Source organism: Aythya fuligula, chromosome 8, assembly GCF_009819795.1.
Source record: "Aythya fuligula isolate bAytFul2 chromosome 8, bAytFul2.pri, whole genome shotgun sequence".
NCBI classification, from domain to species: domain Eukaryota; kingdom Metazoa; phylum Chordata; class Aves; order Anseriformes; family Anatidae; genus Aythya; species Aythya fuligula.
The window spans coordinates 20833415-20849639 of record NC_045566.1 but is presented as its reverse complement, the minus strand read 5'-3'; the positions used below and the strand labels follow the sequence as shown (position 1 = coordinate 20849639).

At 45.0% G+C, this 16225-nt stretch overlaps 1 protein-coding gene across 1 annotated transcript in view; it reads left to right on the top strand.

The window, feature by feature from the left end:
* Positions 1 to 11036: 11036 nt before the first annotated feature.
* Positions 11037 to 16225, top strand: part of ABL2 (ABL proto-oncogene 2, non-receptor tyrosine kinase) — a 45903-nt gene continuing 40714 nt past the window's right edge. Inside the window, exon 1 of the mRNA XM_032192322.1 lies at positions 11037 to 11199. Within this exon, the coding sequence (XP_032048213.1) occupies positions 11037 to 11199 (163 nt within the window). The remainder of the gene's footprint in view (positions 11200 to 16225) is intronic.

The following is a 16225-nucleotide window of genomic DNA, read 5'->3' as shown; positions in this document are numbered from 1 at the left end:
ACTGTATCCTTCCCGTTCTTCCACCAGCAACTCTACAAGTTTGGTCTTCAGTTCTGGTGTTAATTTACAAAGGGGGATTTAGTGACAGATTAAAGGTAAGGAGAAAATAAAAAAGAAAGAGGAATCAAACAACTGCAGAACTACACAAATACATACAAGGAAGAAAAAACAGGGATGCAAATATCACGTGGTATAATCCTGAAAGACGATTCTGGCCTTTCTGTGTCCTCTTTGTGGTGTTTCTTCTGAACCAAAGGGAGCCCAACACTGTTTTCCAGAAGCAGCTAAGTATTTCTCTGCCATAGCAAGGCCCAGAGCTGAGGAGGAATTAGCATGACCTGTCAGTAAAATCCATTGCTTAGCCAGTTTGGACCAGAAATCTCTTCCTCTCAATACTTCATAATAATTTGTTTCCTTTCTCTGTTTCCTAGGTAAAAATGAAGCACTTCGCTCTCCCGATAGCTGCTAAGATGCTTATCTGGACAAAATAGCGTAAGTCAATATTTTCTACCATTTCCTTGCCTCCCATTTATTTGTAACAGTATAAAAGCACTGACTGTTGGTGAACATAGAAGAAAATTGGTGCTTTTGTAATGACTGAGCCAGGGGAATTCCCAGGACAGGCATTTAAAGGTAAAAATCACAAAGTCCAACCTATTCTCTATGTTTCAAAGCCCATGTTACAGGGACTAATAACTTTCTGTGTGCAGTAAGCAACATTTTCATTTTCTGATGTGGGAGACTTCCATGGCTTTCTCCACCCCCCAGTTTCAGAAACAGTGGAATGTTTTCAGGTCAGGACTTTGATATGCAAACCATAACATAATTCCTTGGTACTCTTTTAGACTGTCTTCAAAAGTAACGTTACGAGGCTGTGGGAAAAGTGTGGGGAAAAAACACTGAGCTGCTGTGGTGTGATCAGATCAGCTGGGGCTTCTCTTTGAATATGAGATCCCTGGGGTCATCAAGGAGAGATCTTACAGAGAAATGTCACTTAGCCACCGCGCTGGCTACTTAAAGAAACTCCATGGGGAACACCATGGAGAAGTTCAAGAGAGTCAAAATGTCAGCTAAGATCAAAATGCTAAGAGTGGTTGGTCTTTATAGCAAAAGCCCTCCTAAAGTAGCAAAACTCTGACATGTTTCTTGGAGGAGAAGATTGACTTTCCATTGTAAACTGAGAAAGGAAATGGGCTTTCAGCTTTCAGCATGAGGCATTTCCTCTTTTCCATTTTGGTTTAATCTCTGCAGAGATAGATGACATCTACTGAAAGTAGTCCCAAGCAGGAGACATTTCTAAATCTGCCCAACCAGCTCTTTGGCTGTTTCCATAGCGATGATGCAGCCAGGCCTGCTGCTCTCCCTTCTGCAAGAACCTTTCCCAAACCTGATACGGACAGAGAACAGCATGCTTTTGTGGCTCCCCTGCCAAAACCTTCACTCTTCTCTGCTCAGGGCCATTCCCATTTCTTCCTTTTTGCTTCTCCCTGACTTTGGAAATACCTGGCCAGAGAGGGAACCTATCCACATGTTTCTTCTCTGCCTGCCTGATCTGGGAAAGGAGGGAGTGCTGCGGGTTATACAACTTGAGAGACTGGAGAGGGCAGTACTTTCCAAGTTTCCAAGCTGCCTTGGAAAGAAGTTTGGGGTGATGGTAAGGGAGAACAGTGTAGGGGCCAGGAGCAGAAACAAAGCAGAAAGAAAGAAAATCCAGATTTCTGTCTAGTCTCCCAGAAGAATTGGACTGAAACTTGGCACCTCTGGCCATAGCAACAAGTAGAGCAGTAAAGAATGTACAGACTTGGTACAATGCAGTGCTTTTTGAAGGAGATGACAAGCGTGAAGGAACACTTCCAAAACCCTGAATTCAGATAGATCTATGTCACAGCTGAGTCTCTGGCAGCTCTCAACAGAATTTCACTGAAAGTGAAAAAAAAGAAATAAAGAAAAAAAAAGTCAGAGTTACAAAGCTGAAAGAGGAGCTTTAGCTATCAGCTGACGACCAGCAGAAATGGGAGATTATAATGAATCTATACTGGGAGGTGAAACAATCTGCAGGGTTTGCTGCTGCAGTTGATCAGCATTGGGCTGAGTTGATGTGGTTACAAGAACATCTTTGTGCTCAGCGATATTCCGTTGTTGGCCTAGTGCCTTGAGGCTTGCATGCTTTGGAAATATGGATGAGGAGATGAAAACTTGAGTTTGTTTAAAGGATTTAAATCTGAAGATGGCAGGCCCAGGAGAGGGATTCTGAGCTCAAGCATGTAGGTCATGCAAGAGAGGTCTTGTCTTCGCTAGCAAGTTAATATGAAATATAGTAGAAGTGTTCCTGTTAGTTCAACCCTTGCCCCCACACACGAAAAAGTCCCCTCGTTGCATAAAGTGGCTGGAGAAAACGAATCAACAAACCAAGCAGAGAACAGGGTAAACCTTGAGCGAGTTCGGTTCATCTTTTGCCACTGCTATTTCTCTACAGTACGGACCCACGTTAGAACCACTGAGACAATCAGCAGCACTTACTCCACGCAGTTTTTCCACTCGTGTTTTCCTCACTGTCTGCCAGCTCCTTGCTTCCCATTTATGAGCTTATTCACCTAGTTGCAAAAGGCTTCCAGCACCCGTAATAGCAACCACCCATCTTTGGCGCGGAAGTCTGTGCTTTATTATTCTGAAAATGTGCCTCAGAAGACCTCATTTCACTGTTGCCTGCTGATCCAGCACCAAGTTATGGGAGAATCACTGGTGTGATGCTACTGTAGTCTGTGATTTCAGGGGGAAGGATCCAGGCTGAGAGCTTTCTGGAGGTGTTCCAAATGAGCTGTCATGAGAAGAGAATCCAATACACAAGACCTCAGCGCTGAGGGAAAATCAGAGGGTTTCATATACTCAGAGAAAAAGTGTAGAACTATAAATGCTAACTCAGTAACTCCCCAGGAATGAGCATGTGCCATGCTGGGACTGCATCATTAGCAAATCCCCGAGGCCAGCTCTCTATTTCAGACTGCACTGTATAACAACTCCAGGGAACGTACAGACACAGAGGATGCTGATAATTTCACAGCTACTGCTTCCCTGTGAGGCAGAAAATAGAAGTGCTCTGAAACTCTTTCTCGGGAACACAAAAGTAATGTTTTCCAGAGCCATCAAAAGCTGGAGCATATAGGTGTGTTCTCTGCAAACTGGGAGAAAAGAAAACAGAATAGCCTGCTGCCGTCACTGTGAAAGGAGCCACTCAGCTGATCAGGCAAGCTTCGTGGGCTGAAGCTATAGAACTGGTCCCTTGCAGAAGAAATACTGAGGGATGTAAAGTTGGCTTATGTAAACAGAAATCTCAGGGTCATGTACAATCCACGGGGGATTCATGCTATATCAGCGTCTCCCCCGGCAGCACGGACTGTTAATGCACGTCATACGTCTGCCCTTTATCACAAGCAGCCCCTGGGAAAAAACTTTGAGACAGATCACTCAAGGTAATTTTGTAGTGTGACTACATCCTGAGAAAGAAGAGACAAAAAGGGAAAGGCAGACAGCAGACAGCCAGGCGGTCTCTAGCATGCTGAGGTCAAATTCCCCTTTCTGTCACTCTTGGGCATGAGAAAGTTGAGGATGACACAGAGAGGTAACAGACACGCTCCCATCTCTGCTGGCAGAGACGGACAAGGCAGCAGGCAGACTTAAGTGTACACTCGTGTGAGCACAGCGATATAATCTCCGACTATCAGAAAGAAGATGCCCGGGTTTCAGTCTTAAATGTCTCAACTTCTCTGCATAGTTCCCATTGCACAGTAAATATCTCAGCTGTATGAAATGTGCTGTTGGCTCTGGGGAGGTATTATTTCAGGTTGGCTGCAGCTGGGAGTAAAGGGTATGGCTTCAGGCCTCATTAGGTGCACACTTGACAAGTTTTCTGCACAAATGTCAATGGAAGAAAGGTTTTCTTAAGAAGACAAGGCTTGTACAGTCATCCTGTGCGTGTGGTGAAGGGAGTGTCTGTCTGTCAGTCCATCCGTCTTTCACCTCCAGGAACTTTCAAACCTGTTGGCTAATCTTACACAAATCAGATGGAGAAGTTGAGGTTCCAGAAATTTTCAGTTCCTACGAGTTGAGGTTAGTTAGAGGACAGTCTTAATTAACACTCTGAACGGAGGAAATCTGTAGATGAAGAAGAATTTAGGTTGGTAGGGGTCACTGGAGCACATCTAGGCCGGTCTTCTGCTCAAAGCGCAGCCAGCTTCTAAATTAGATCAGGTTGTTCAGGGCCTCATTTTGGAGACCTCCAAGGTGTCAGAGAATCCACCCCGGACCTCAACACAAACGCACAGAGTGCAGCTCCCTTGGCTCTGCTGAGCAGGCCTCAGCAAACTACTTTTCCCCTCTTAAAGAGGGCTTGGAAGTGGCAGCCGAAGGCAAAGTCTGCAGTGATCCCCCACACCAGGCAGCCCGCAGGACTCAGCTTATGTTAAATATATTTAACCAGCAGCTAGTTACTTAATTTTGGCATTCTGTGTTAGTTAATGATTAAAAGTACAAAGGTCAAACTCAGAGACACAAGGCTTTGTATATCTCATTATTTGCTTTACCAGAAGCTACAAGGGAAGGAGTGCGGCTCTGTGTGAGTAGGAACTACGGGCTACATATCCAGCCTGACAGGCTAATGAGAACAAGTCATTCATTAACAGAAGACTTGCTGCTAGGCAAACACACACAGCTGGTATGGGAGAAGAATTTGGATGTGAAATGAGACAGTGTAGTTGTTTTTTTATAAGACATTTCCTACTTCAGCAAGTTTACAGTCTAAATAGAGACCACACAAAACACATTAAGAGCCTGATCAGAGAAAGATTAGGGCTTATGTATTTTCTGAGAGGCTTGGTAATGAGCAGAGAGGCAGAATTTGCAAAGAGAATGGAAATATTTGCATGTTTAACAGAAGGAACAGGTTTGAAACTTAAGTGAGATTTGATTACAAGTGTATATGCTGATCTCTTGGGTACTACTCTGTTCTGTGCACTCACACAAAGAAACACATTTGCAGAAACATCTTTAAAAACCCTGGCGCTTTCTCCTGCTTCATTTCTACAATTACATTTTTCTTTGGTTAGTTTCACATTACTGAGCACTTTTTAAAGAAACAACATTCAATTTGAAAACTAAAAAACTGAGAAATTTAATTCTGTATTACAGTATGAGGCAGGAACACCGTGTCATTTGAAAGACACGGTAATTGCTTGCAATTCTTGCATAATTAAATAAAAAAGCCTGCCAAGGAAGAATCTACTAGGTCTTTGTCAAATTAAACAGTAACAATACTTGAGACTGAACTTTCACTTTAAGAAATGATTTAATTATTTAGGACCATTGTATAGAGCATGGCATCAGTCATGGCCAGGGCACATGAGCAGTTACCAAAGCAGTCCACAGCAAGGTTGGATCCATGCCACCCTGAATTTGTAACAGAGAACACCAATCCTGCAAGAAGTTGGATTAGGTTTCTTGACAAGACCAGAGACTAAATTCAGAAATGTATACGATTCAATACTGGGAGTGCAATCACAGAGAGATCAATTATTTTAACAAGGGCAGCATTGCAATGTTTGGGTTTCAGTATGATTTAGAAAAGCGCAGTGAGGGTGCTGGGAACTCTGGCTGGCAAAGTGTCCTGAGCACGAGTGACAAACAGAGAGGGCAAGAAAGAAGACAGTGGTGAAGGAAGCGTGAGGGGAAATCAGCATGTGAAGCAAAGAGCATGGAGAGGAATCACTGATAAGTCTTAGTTCCGTCTTATTTTAACTTCACATCTTAGAAAACCAAGATAAGGATTTATTTTTTTTCCCTAGCTAATGTAGCCTTTATTTTGTTTGGGACTACTATTGTGCTTTGCTGACTCTAATTTAAATATAGTACAGTAGTCATCAGAGGAATCTACGGTGGGATGAGTTTGGTCTTAGGGGCATTGATGGAGATACCACAGTAAGCACTGCGCTCTGAAGCATTTGCTATCCTTTAGCTAAATGTCAGCTCTTTGGCTACAAACTTCTCAGTGAGAAAAAAGCAAAAACGCAAAACAAAAAGCTTCCATCTGCAGACTAGAGATCTTTCACTACCCAATGAGCTAGTAAGACTTCAAATTAAGAACCGAAAGAATTAGGCTCCTAAACACGAATTAAGGCAATGCTGAAAGTCTGGTGGCAAAACACTGCTATTGACCCTCCTGCAGACAAATGCCTAAAAGGCCTGAATCATCACCAACACTGTCGAGGGACCTCGTATTGCCTCAGCAAATGTACTTTATCAGTAGACACGCTGTGCAAGTTGAGTACTAATTTGCAATTGCCAGCAGGTGCAGAGATTCGTCATCATTTTCTGTTTGGTAGAGACATCATTTTCCAGAGAAAAAGGCAAACAAACACCATTCGTAATGTTCTTATTAGCAAACCCCTCTACAACCTTTCATGCCTTAAACAGATGCTTGGGAAGGGTGGTGCAGCTGTAGCACTCACACAAATATCTATCAGTCAGGAAAACAGTTACTGAAGAAGTCCTATAAGTTGCTTTTTCCATGTCCCCCCACCTCTAGCTCTGCTTGGATGGAGGCCATGGCAAGGTTAAGGCTCCACAATGATGGCAATAGTTCACGCACAGCCTCAGAGTAGTTAATATGTTCCAGTGCACAGTTAATAGATAGACACACAGTGACCAGCCACGCTGCTAGGATCCTGTGAGGGTGGTTAGTTGGACAGTATGCCTAATACAAAAACAGAATGGATGTGTTTGTAGAGTTTTCTTTTAACTACCATGGAAGAAAAGAACAGTTATTAGCAGAAGAAATTCCATCTGTTAAGGGCTGCACGTGAACCTTTTGTGCTGTTGGGCAAAATCTGTTAGAAAGCTGCACTTCCTGAGAAAGCTTTTATGTTTGTAGCTGCTCATTGGACAGGCCTGCAAGTACTTCAAGCTATCTTGCATGCGCTGTGCATACGTCCTAATTTAAATCATAGTAATGATTAAAAATAACTTTTTAAACAACACTGAAATGCTACCCATTGTGCCACAAAAGATCTCTGTGGATGGCGTATGTTAAGAGCTGTCAGTGCCAGATGACAGTATGAGCGAATGTCAGAAATTACATTCTCCTTTGAAACGGCTCAGCACTTACAAGCTTTCAGTGTTTATTGCAGGGTAACTAACTTCGTGTCACAAAGCCTTTATCAGATCTTAAAATCTTTCATTCTCTTTTTAATGTCTTTCCCTAGAGCCCTTTGTTCTGGCTCAGAGGTGGCTGCCTGCTGTTCGCACAGCTGAAGGCTGGGTGTTACAGGTAGCGGAGCGGCCACGCCGGGGCCATCTAGTGGACATCACACTCTGCCTGTGCAGATATCCCAGGTGAGTTACAGCTGTCCTGATTTCCATGATTTGTTCTGATATTGTAGTAAAAGCACAATAATCTTGACATGGGAAGCACAGGTATCCTTTACGCTTGAGGACTCCCCAAATGCCTAGGATCAGGCCCCTTCTGTCCTAGGCAATTCACAAATACCTCAACTAATTCTGGTCATATCCTAAACATAGGCCAAATGTTTAAAATACATCTGTTGCTCTGTGCTGCTTTGATACACTGAAGGTGTATGAGCTCGAAGAAGAGCAAAGATTACTCCTAGAATTAATTTTCAAGCTGCCAATTCAGTAATGCTAGTTAATTTTTCCCAAGTTACAAACAAAAACTGCCCAGTTGACTCAACACTCAGGCCCAGGAGTGTCCAATTTATCCACAGGCTTCTTCTGGCACAGAACTCACACTTTAGGCAAATGACAGCTGTGAGTTCATCACATAATGTGGAGCACATAGGACTGCTCATCCAGCAATTACTTGATCTTGTGATTTTTGGAGCACGCTGTGGATGTGGGGCAATGTATTGTCAGCGCTTAGAAGAAACGCCAAGAAATGGGTACATGGTAAATATTTAAAGTCAGTTCAGAAGCGATTCTAGAAATGCCACATTTCTGGTCAGGCATATTACTGTAACCTCAATGCTGCCTTTGTTTCTTGGTCCTATTATGCCTTACTCAAACAGCTCGTGAGGTGGCAGATTGACTGGAAACCCAAAACTGCCAGGAGGGCAGTAACTATTAGGATACCACATTAATGCAAAGCTGCCAGCCCTCTTCAAAAGAAATTACCTTCAGACAAACAACCTATGTCTGATAATGCATGAGCCTGATAACATCACAGCTGATAATAACAGGTAGCATTGATACCCATTTTACCTCTTCAAAGCGCGTTGTAATCTTTGCATAGTTAATAACTGTGACACTCCATGAAGTAAATACTCATTAGCCCTTGCTCTAACAATAAGGAATGGCGTGGCTCAGTGTCATCAGTGACTCAGTAGCAGAGAGTCATTTTTGGTTTGGAAAGTTTCTTGTTTATATCCCATCACTCTTCTAGCAGGCAATCCAGAAGAGTGATCACCAACAAGGGCTTGGCATCCCCTGCTGTGTGGGGCCAGAGGACACGATACCATTTAAAAGATGTGGCTGAGAGCAGCCACAGTGGGGTACAGTCTGAGGACACAGCTTGTTTAGCAGACTGTCCACAACCAGTAATGTCTTGGGCACTAGTTTTGAAGCTTTTTAAATAGGGTACGGCACAATCTAAAAATACTATTATACAGTAGCAAACGGTAACCATGCTGCAGCCCCCTTCCCTTTGCAAGACCTTTTCAGAAAGCCCCTGCTTGACTCCATCCCCAGCTAAGACATATCTGTGTCAGACAATTTCTATGCAGTCAGCCATTAAGATATCCCACAGTAAGCTGTTAGATGTGCACAAGCTGCTGATATGGAGAATGAGGGATTTCATAAGGTCTGAGGAATAAGAGCAGTGATTAAACCCAATTCTCTTTAGTGTACCTACATATAATAGTCTCTTGATATTGGCATCTTCTTTTAAAATGCTAATGGCCTTCTTCTGTGTAGTTCTTTAGGATCAGTGAGTAAAAAGGCATTAAGAAATAAAAATACTATTCCTGTTGATTGGAATGAGTGGTTCTATCCTGCAAGGCAGCTGCAAATGGCACGAGGGAGTTTTATGTTTGTTGTCTCTCTGCAGTCTCTAGAGAACACAGATTTTGATTACAAGGCAAACCATTTACAAATGCAAAACCCTGCAAATTCTAGCTGGAATGAGACCAGGAAAAATCTCCACTGCAGAGTGTACCTATGTGGACTGGTTCTGCCTGTGACTGTCCGTTCTGCAGAGACACCCTCTGCTCATAGCCACATAGTCGTGTCCTTTGTAGGTCCCAGGACTTGGCAGTGCGTACCCCGTGCTACACCCCAAATACTCCCAGGGCTATTTTAGGAACTGTTTTGTTGTGTGTTATTAGCAAGCTTCTCTCTAATTCCTGATCTCTCCCGTGCTCTCAGTCCATGAGTGCAATAAGTGAAGGCATTTCTGTCTGCACAGGCTCCTTGCTCCTGTTCACCCTAGCCCATGTCAGAGAGCACACAAGCCCAGCTGCGTGAACCACCCCTATTTCAAGGTAGAATTGTTATTGCAGCTGGGTGCATTTCGAGTGCAAGTGAGAGGATGGACAGAATTTTGGTAGTACCTGGGAAGTTAGAACATGACTTCAGAAGTGTCAATGGAAATTTCATATGCGAAAGCTGACTTCCATGGAGGAGCTTCTCCTCGCCATCCTAGTCTAAGACAGCCACGCGAAGGTTGGTCTAGGTGTGGGTTGCTGGGGCTCCAGCAAGCCAATGTGACACTGCTCTTGGTGATGTGGAGAGGGAATCCGAGACTAACAGCACTGCAGCTCATCCCCAAAAAGGCAAGCATGGCCAATATATCGCTGAACTAGTAGCAAGCTTGGAGACCAAAATACTGCCAAGAACCTAGGTCTTCTAAACTGCAACAAGCACCGTGATCTCTCAGGATGAAACCTCCTTCCTTCTGCTTTGAATTGGGAAGCCTTACGCTAGGAGTAGAGAAGCTGGAAGAAGAGAGCTTAATTGCACGCCAATTAGCGATGGTGTGCGCTCAGCCACCTGATGGCAAGATGCTGCTGCCAGCCGCGCCTGTCCAGCGACACGCCTGATGTTACTCACACCGCTGGGCCTTCCTGGTCCTCCCTGCTCTCAGCATGGGGAGGACGAGGACGAGGAGGAGGAGGAGGAGGAGGGCAGGTGACATGCCGCAGCCCAGGGAGTTCACCTGGGGCCTGATGAGCAGCGGAAGAGGAGGCGCACATGGTGCGGGCAGTGCACAGGAGTGGGAACATGGTGCGGGCACGAGGAGGGCCTGGCGGTTGGGTCAGCCATCCCGACCCGTGTGCCAGGGCCACGAGGAGGGCGTGAGTTTGCCTTTTGGGGCCAGACCGCATGGCAAAGTGATCCCATGTTTAGTCCACCTGCTTGGGTGTGTGGGCTGCAGCCCGGGTAAGGGCCCAGCTCTAGCCTTGTTCTGAGCCTGTGGGGTCACGGCCACCAGCGGGATATCCCCTGGGGACGCGGCGACACCGACACAAACACCAAAGCTCAGGCTGCGGCAGGCACGGCCCGGCATCGCCACAATGGGGCTGGGCAGCACCAGGACGGGGCTGAGCCCCCTCCTGGCAGGGCAAACACAGCGGGGCCTCGTCCCTGAGCGCTGCAAGGCGTGAAGGAACCCGCTGCGGTGCGACATATCGCGATATGGCACGGCCACGAACACCGAACAAACACTCCGAAGGGACAGGACCCAACGCCTGGCGGAGCACCACACGCCCCGCCTGAGCCGCGAGCTCCCCCATCGCCGCTCCCCCTTTCCTCCCCCGCGCCACCCATCGCGACCGCTGTCGCGACGGGCGGGGGCGGGCTCCCCGGGAGGACCGGAGGCGGCCGCGGGAGCCGCTCTGCCCGCTCCGCCGCCGCTCTGTGGTTTAAGATGGCGGCGGGGGCCGGGGGGGCGAGGCCGTGAGCGCCGGGCCGGGCCGGGCCGGGCCGCGCCGGGCCGGGTGCGGGGGGCGGCATGTGAGCGGGGCGGCAGCGCGGCGATGGGGCAGCAGGTGGGCCGCCTCGGGGAGCCGCCCGCCGGCCTCCAGCAGCAGCAGCAGCCGCGGGCACCGCGAGGGAGCAGCGCGGGCAGGCCGGCGGGCCGCCGGCGGGAGGCGGCCGGGCGCACGGCGGAGGGCGGCTTCAACGTCTTCGCCCAGCACGGTGAGTGCGGGGAAGGGGGCTCCGGGGGATCCGAGGGCTCCGGGGGTGGCGCTGGGCACGGCACGGCAGCCCCGCCGCGCTGCTGCCACGTCCCGGGGGATGCTCGGCTCGGCCTGGCAGAGGGCTCGGGGCCGGGGGAGCTTCCCCGGGGCTTGGGGGAGGCCCGGGCTCGCCCCCGGGAAAGGGAGCTTGCAGCGCTCCGTAGCTGTCACCGCCGGGGTGCCGAGCTCGGGGTGTGTTTACAAGGAGAAATGTGAAGCAGATTTACAAGGGTAAACGTTACATGTGCTTTCAAGAGTTTACCGAGGAACTTAAAACGTGCCCTTCCAGGTCTGTAACTCGCTGTTGGTGCTATAGAGCCCAAAACAGGAAAGGATTTGGTTTTGATTGAGGTATTACAGCTGCCCTCCGCTTTGCAGCTGAAGTTTATGCCTATCCGCTTCTATCTTATCACTGTAAACTGATACCAGAAATGGGCAATGCAACATGAACCATTTGTAACCGCTCACAGAAGGTGCCTGCAACTTCTAATCCCCAATGTTTTGTATCTATTTTATTATCATCATCTCTGTGGCAGCTCCTTAATAAAACACAAAGATTTTGGGAAGGTATGATGAACCGAAACCTGTCTGCCTCAGCAAGAAGATTGAGACTAGGTTTGTGGATGCATCCGCAATACTGAAGAACTGAATCTGCTATGGAGAGCATCCCTGGTTTGGCTGGTTGTAGGTGGAGGGAGGTGTCAGTGTTTGTAGATGACTGCTTCTGACAAGACATTTTCTTTTGCCCACTAGAATAAACATAGGCAAAAAGATTAAGGAACATCCAACCAGCAGCCTAAATGTAAATATCATCTGCTGTGACTGCTGACATGTAAGTATCTATCAAAAGAGGAGTGCAGCACTAAATCTGGTTCTTAAATTCTCAGTGTTATCACAGCTTTTGAGTTCAGGGAGCAGTATCAGCTCGGAAGCCAAAACAGAACTCTGTGCTTGCTGAAATGCCCAACCCACTCTTACCCCTATTAAAGCTAGGGATTACTTTTTCATTGCGTCTTTCAACCATAGTATCATCAACTTTTTACATGTTTTAGATTGTCACCGTATTGTATATTAAAGGCACTTGGGGCGAAACATTTGTCTAAAAGAGAGAATATTGTAAATTGACGATGTTAGAGAGCAGATCTCAGAAGCTACGCACTTATCCTGGTTCTTTCAGTTTGCTGTAATCTATGTCTTCAGCAGCAGAACAAAATTGCTGTGTAGACTGCTAAGCATGACTTAGCAGGCAAAAGTACTGCTGATGAGAGTCTGTCTTTAGTGTTTTGGTACCCAGCTGACTACTTTGTTCTTGTTCTTACAAGGCAAGCGTATTATGAGAAACAGCAAGGACATTTGTGGGAAGTATGGGTCAGCATGTAGGGCCTTACAGTTGCTTCAGAGTAACACAGCTAGGGTTTTCTTTGCTCAAGTGCATCTTTTCATTTATTGCTGCATGTTTTAGTAGTAATTTAGAGCAGCATCCTGAACATGTCCTTCTAGCTCCTCCCTCTGTGTTACTAAATTTTAAAGGCAGAAGGTAGGGAGAATTATTTACTTGTAGTGGCAGGGAAATTGAAAGAAAAAGCTTTCTTAAGCAGGCAGGCGCACGAACCAGACAAATTAATGTGTTCTGCCAACCCTTCTGCTCTGTCTTCCATAGAACTAGAAACAAAAATAAGCTTGGAAAGCAAATAGGCTCTGAATAAAACTGTTCAGTGACATATAAAAAGAGCGTTTCTCTACTGTAAGAGTGATGATAACTTTTAAAGCAATTTCTCTACTACTTGTATTGCCTAGACTATTGCTTCAGTGGTAAGGTAATAAGTATAATTTTACTTATTTTTTTGTCGCTTCTGTTATTTTCTTTGCAGACTGTAAAGGCATATTGAAAGTGTCTATTGAAAATAAGATACAGCTTTCCGTTCTTTTAGACTACAGAAACATTTTTTTCCTTTTATTCTTTGTTTCCAATCTAGTTTTTTTTGAAGGCGGGGCAGACTTCAAACTCTCATCCTTGCTGAATGTTTCGACCCTGAGTTCCCATATGTTTCACTAGACATGAGTGAAAAGCTCACTGTTAATAATCTGTAGCAAATGCTAGTTAAAATTGGGTATGTATTTAAACACTTGTCTTGGGCAATAACCAAAGATTCTTGTCAAGTTCCTGGATTTGGAGTTAACTTCCTTTCTCAGAGAAATTGTTCTCTTGCAATCCTGATTGCCCTTGTCTGAGATTTTTATTTTTTTTCTCTCAACTCCTATTCTTATTTTTCACTTACTGACCTTCTTCTGTTTTACTTAACCTGGCTTCCTGATGACTTTCCTTAAGTGCCACCCTTCTCTTACTGAGACACTCTTGTTGCTGGTGGTATTTCTTGATCAGCATTTCTTTCTTCTAGTCGTTTCTTTCTGAACCTGACCTGTCCTGTCTCCTGTAGGAGATGTATTCACAGGATGTGGAAAGTGATGGAAAACACACAGGATTATATGCTGGCACTCTTGGACCAGTGACTAAACCAGCCAGTCTAAGGATGAGCCTAGGTTATCTACCTTCGTTGTTTGTTGATGTGAGGAAGACAACCTCCTAACTGGGCTAAACCCTTATGCCTATACATTCCTGTTTTAGCTCATGTTGGCAGGTTTCAAACTGTTATCTCAGGAGTGACATGAACCTTGCCAACGACTCTTGCCAAAACTCATTTTGATGGGTTGCTGCTTCTTGATTGGTTATAAAAAGGATTGAAGTAAACAAGGTTTTCAGCCTTAGACCCATTTTGCCACAGGATTTGAAGAACAGGTAGTGTCAAATGAATTAAGTGTAAAGTCTCTTATGCTAGGCTACCAAAAACTTCAAGTTAAACAATTAACTTGAAGTACATTTGTGTACAAAAAATGGAGATTGAGTTGAACCAGTTTGTCCCAAACTCATTTGCTGTGTTACAGAGGTTCTGGCTACAGCTGTGTACCAGAAGCAGTACATATATCCAGAAGTAATGCCTATATGTATTTATGGAAAAAACGAGGAATTTGAAGATGTTTTCTGCTTTATGGAAGGAATATGGACATCTGTATTGTGGCACCCCGCTATTCTGTCATGGAAACAGACACCTAGATTCCTGGGGAGTTCAACTCACTGTGGTATTGAAGTTGAACAAATAAGACCTAAGCCAGGTGATACGCACACATTATTTCTTATCAGTGGAGCAGAGTTCTCCAAGATGTAGAAGATGATGATGGATTTTGCAGCCTTTTGCAGTTAGGCCTTCAAAGTGCCTCGCTCTAGCATTCCTAGCACATAATCTGTGACTTATAAAAGCAAGCAATGGATCATCAAGCATGTTGGTTGCTAATAAAGTAGTAGAAAGGGAGAGTGTAAACTGAAGGACTGTTCGAACACTGCTGTTACCATTCACACTGCTTCAGAGTTAACTGGGACTACAGAAAAAACTGAGCTGGGAGAGGCTGCAGTAAATGCTGGTTATGATCTAATTCCTACAGTTCAGTGCAGCCAGGAAAGAAAAAAAAGTACTCGGTGCTGTCACAGGTCAAGCTTGCTTTCCCTTTCAGAGAAGGAACCGGGTAAAGAACAGGAACATAGTTTATCTCCTTATCCTTTCAGTGGTTTGTCTGAGAGAAGGGGTACAACCAACAACAACTGACAACTTCCAACTTGCGTCGGCTCCTTGTGTGACCTTTAAACAGTGACATGCTCTAATTTTCTTTCTGAAGAGCAGTGATAACCGTCTACTGTACCAAGATATTCTTTGGAATGGTGTTAGCATGCGTTTCATCTCTGAAAAGACTTGCTGAGTGTTGTAGAAAACATACTGCAGGAAAATCAGATTATTTAAATCCTGGCTGGGAAGCCTTTGCTATACCTGTTTGTGATACTGCTACAGTTGCCTTGGTGATATATTTTGGGGTAGCGGAAGGCGCTGCCACACTTGAGCTTTTGATCCAGCAGGCGCAGGACATTTGTTCCCTGTTTTGTTTTCTAGAGGAGGAGTTTAGCAACCTTTTACTCAGTGCATCAAGGTCAAGCAAGATAAGCCTATACTTTTAAAAATAAAATTATCATTAAAGCTCCCCTAAGGCAGTTGGAGTGCCGTGCCACATGATAAAGACATTCTAAAATAGGAAGAAGCACAAATAACTATTCCTTTGAAATTCAGTGAAACTGAAGGGTTGGATACAGGAAAATGGAAAGAAGGAGAGAAAATAGGGTCAGTTTAACAACTGTACTTTGTGGGCCTCCTAAAGTGTCCTTTATTTTTCATCCCAGTGAAAGGCTGCAAGCTTGGGCCAGAGCTACTTGCCCGCAGACTTTCCTGTCAGTAAATGCCCTACGCAGATGGAATATAATCACTGTATTCAGCGCCTGGCTCTTTGTACTGTAAATCAGAAATCTTGTGGGACCATAATGTATAAATAACTCTTAACTAATTATTTGGGGAATAAAGGATAGTTCAGCTAAGTATCTAGAGAAATGTCTCCTGCAGAACATGAAATCATAGGCTCCTTGTTCTCTGCTGCATCGTTCTCCATGATATCTGAATTATTCCTGCAAATTTGGTTGCATTCAGTGCTCACTTTCATAACTGCTCTTAAGTCAGATTTTTTGCATACTTTATTTTACAAGTGAGAAGACTCTACCAACTCAATGGAAGGGACAATATAATGCAGACTATGGACCTGCTATAATTCCTGGCGCGCGTGTGTATATATATATATATATATGTATATTTCTTACGTACTTTTCACATAGACTGGGGAACGCAGTCTGAAGATGACTGGAATGAAGTTACTTCAAACCATGGCAATTGGAACTATCTTAAAAATCAAATTTCAAAGCCTAGGCAGATCTCTGATTTCTCAGTTCTCTTGTAGCAGATGGTGTGGTACAAGTTGTTCTAGCAATATTTCACAAACTTGCTGTTGCTTGCAAGTGCAATGTTTTGAAGAAAAAAATGTTGGATTTTTTTTAA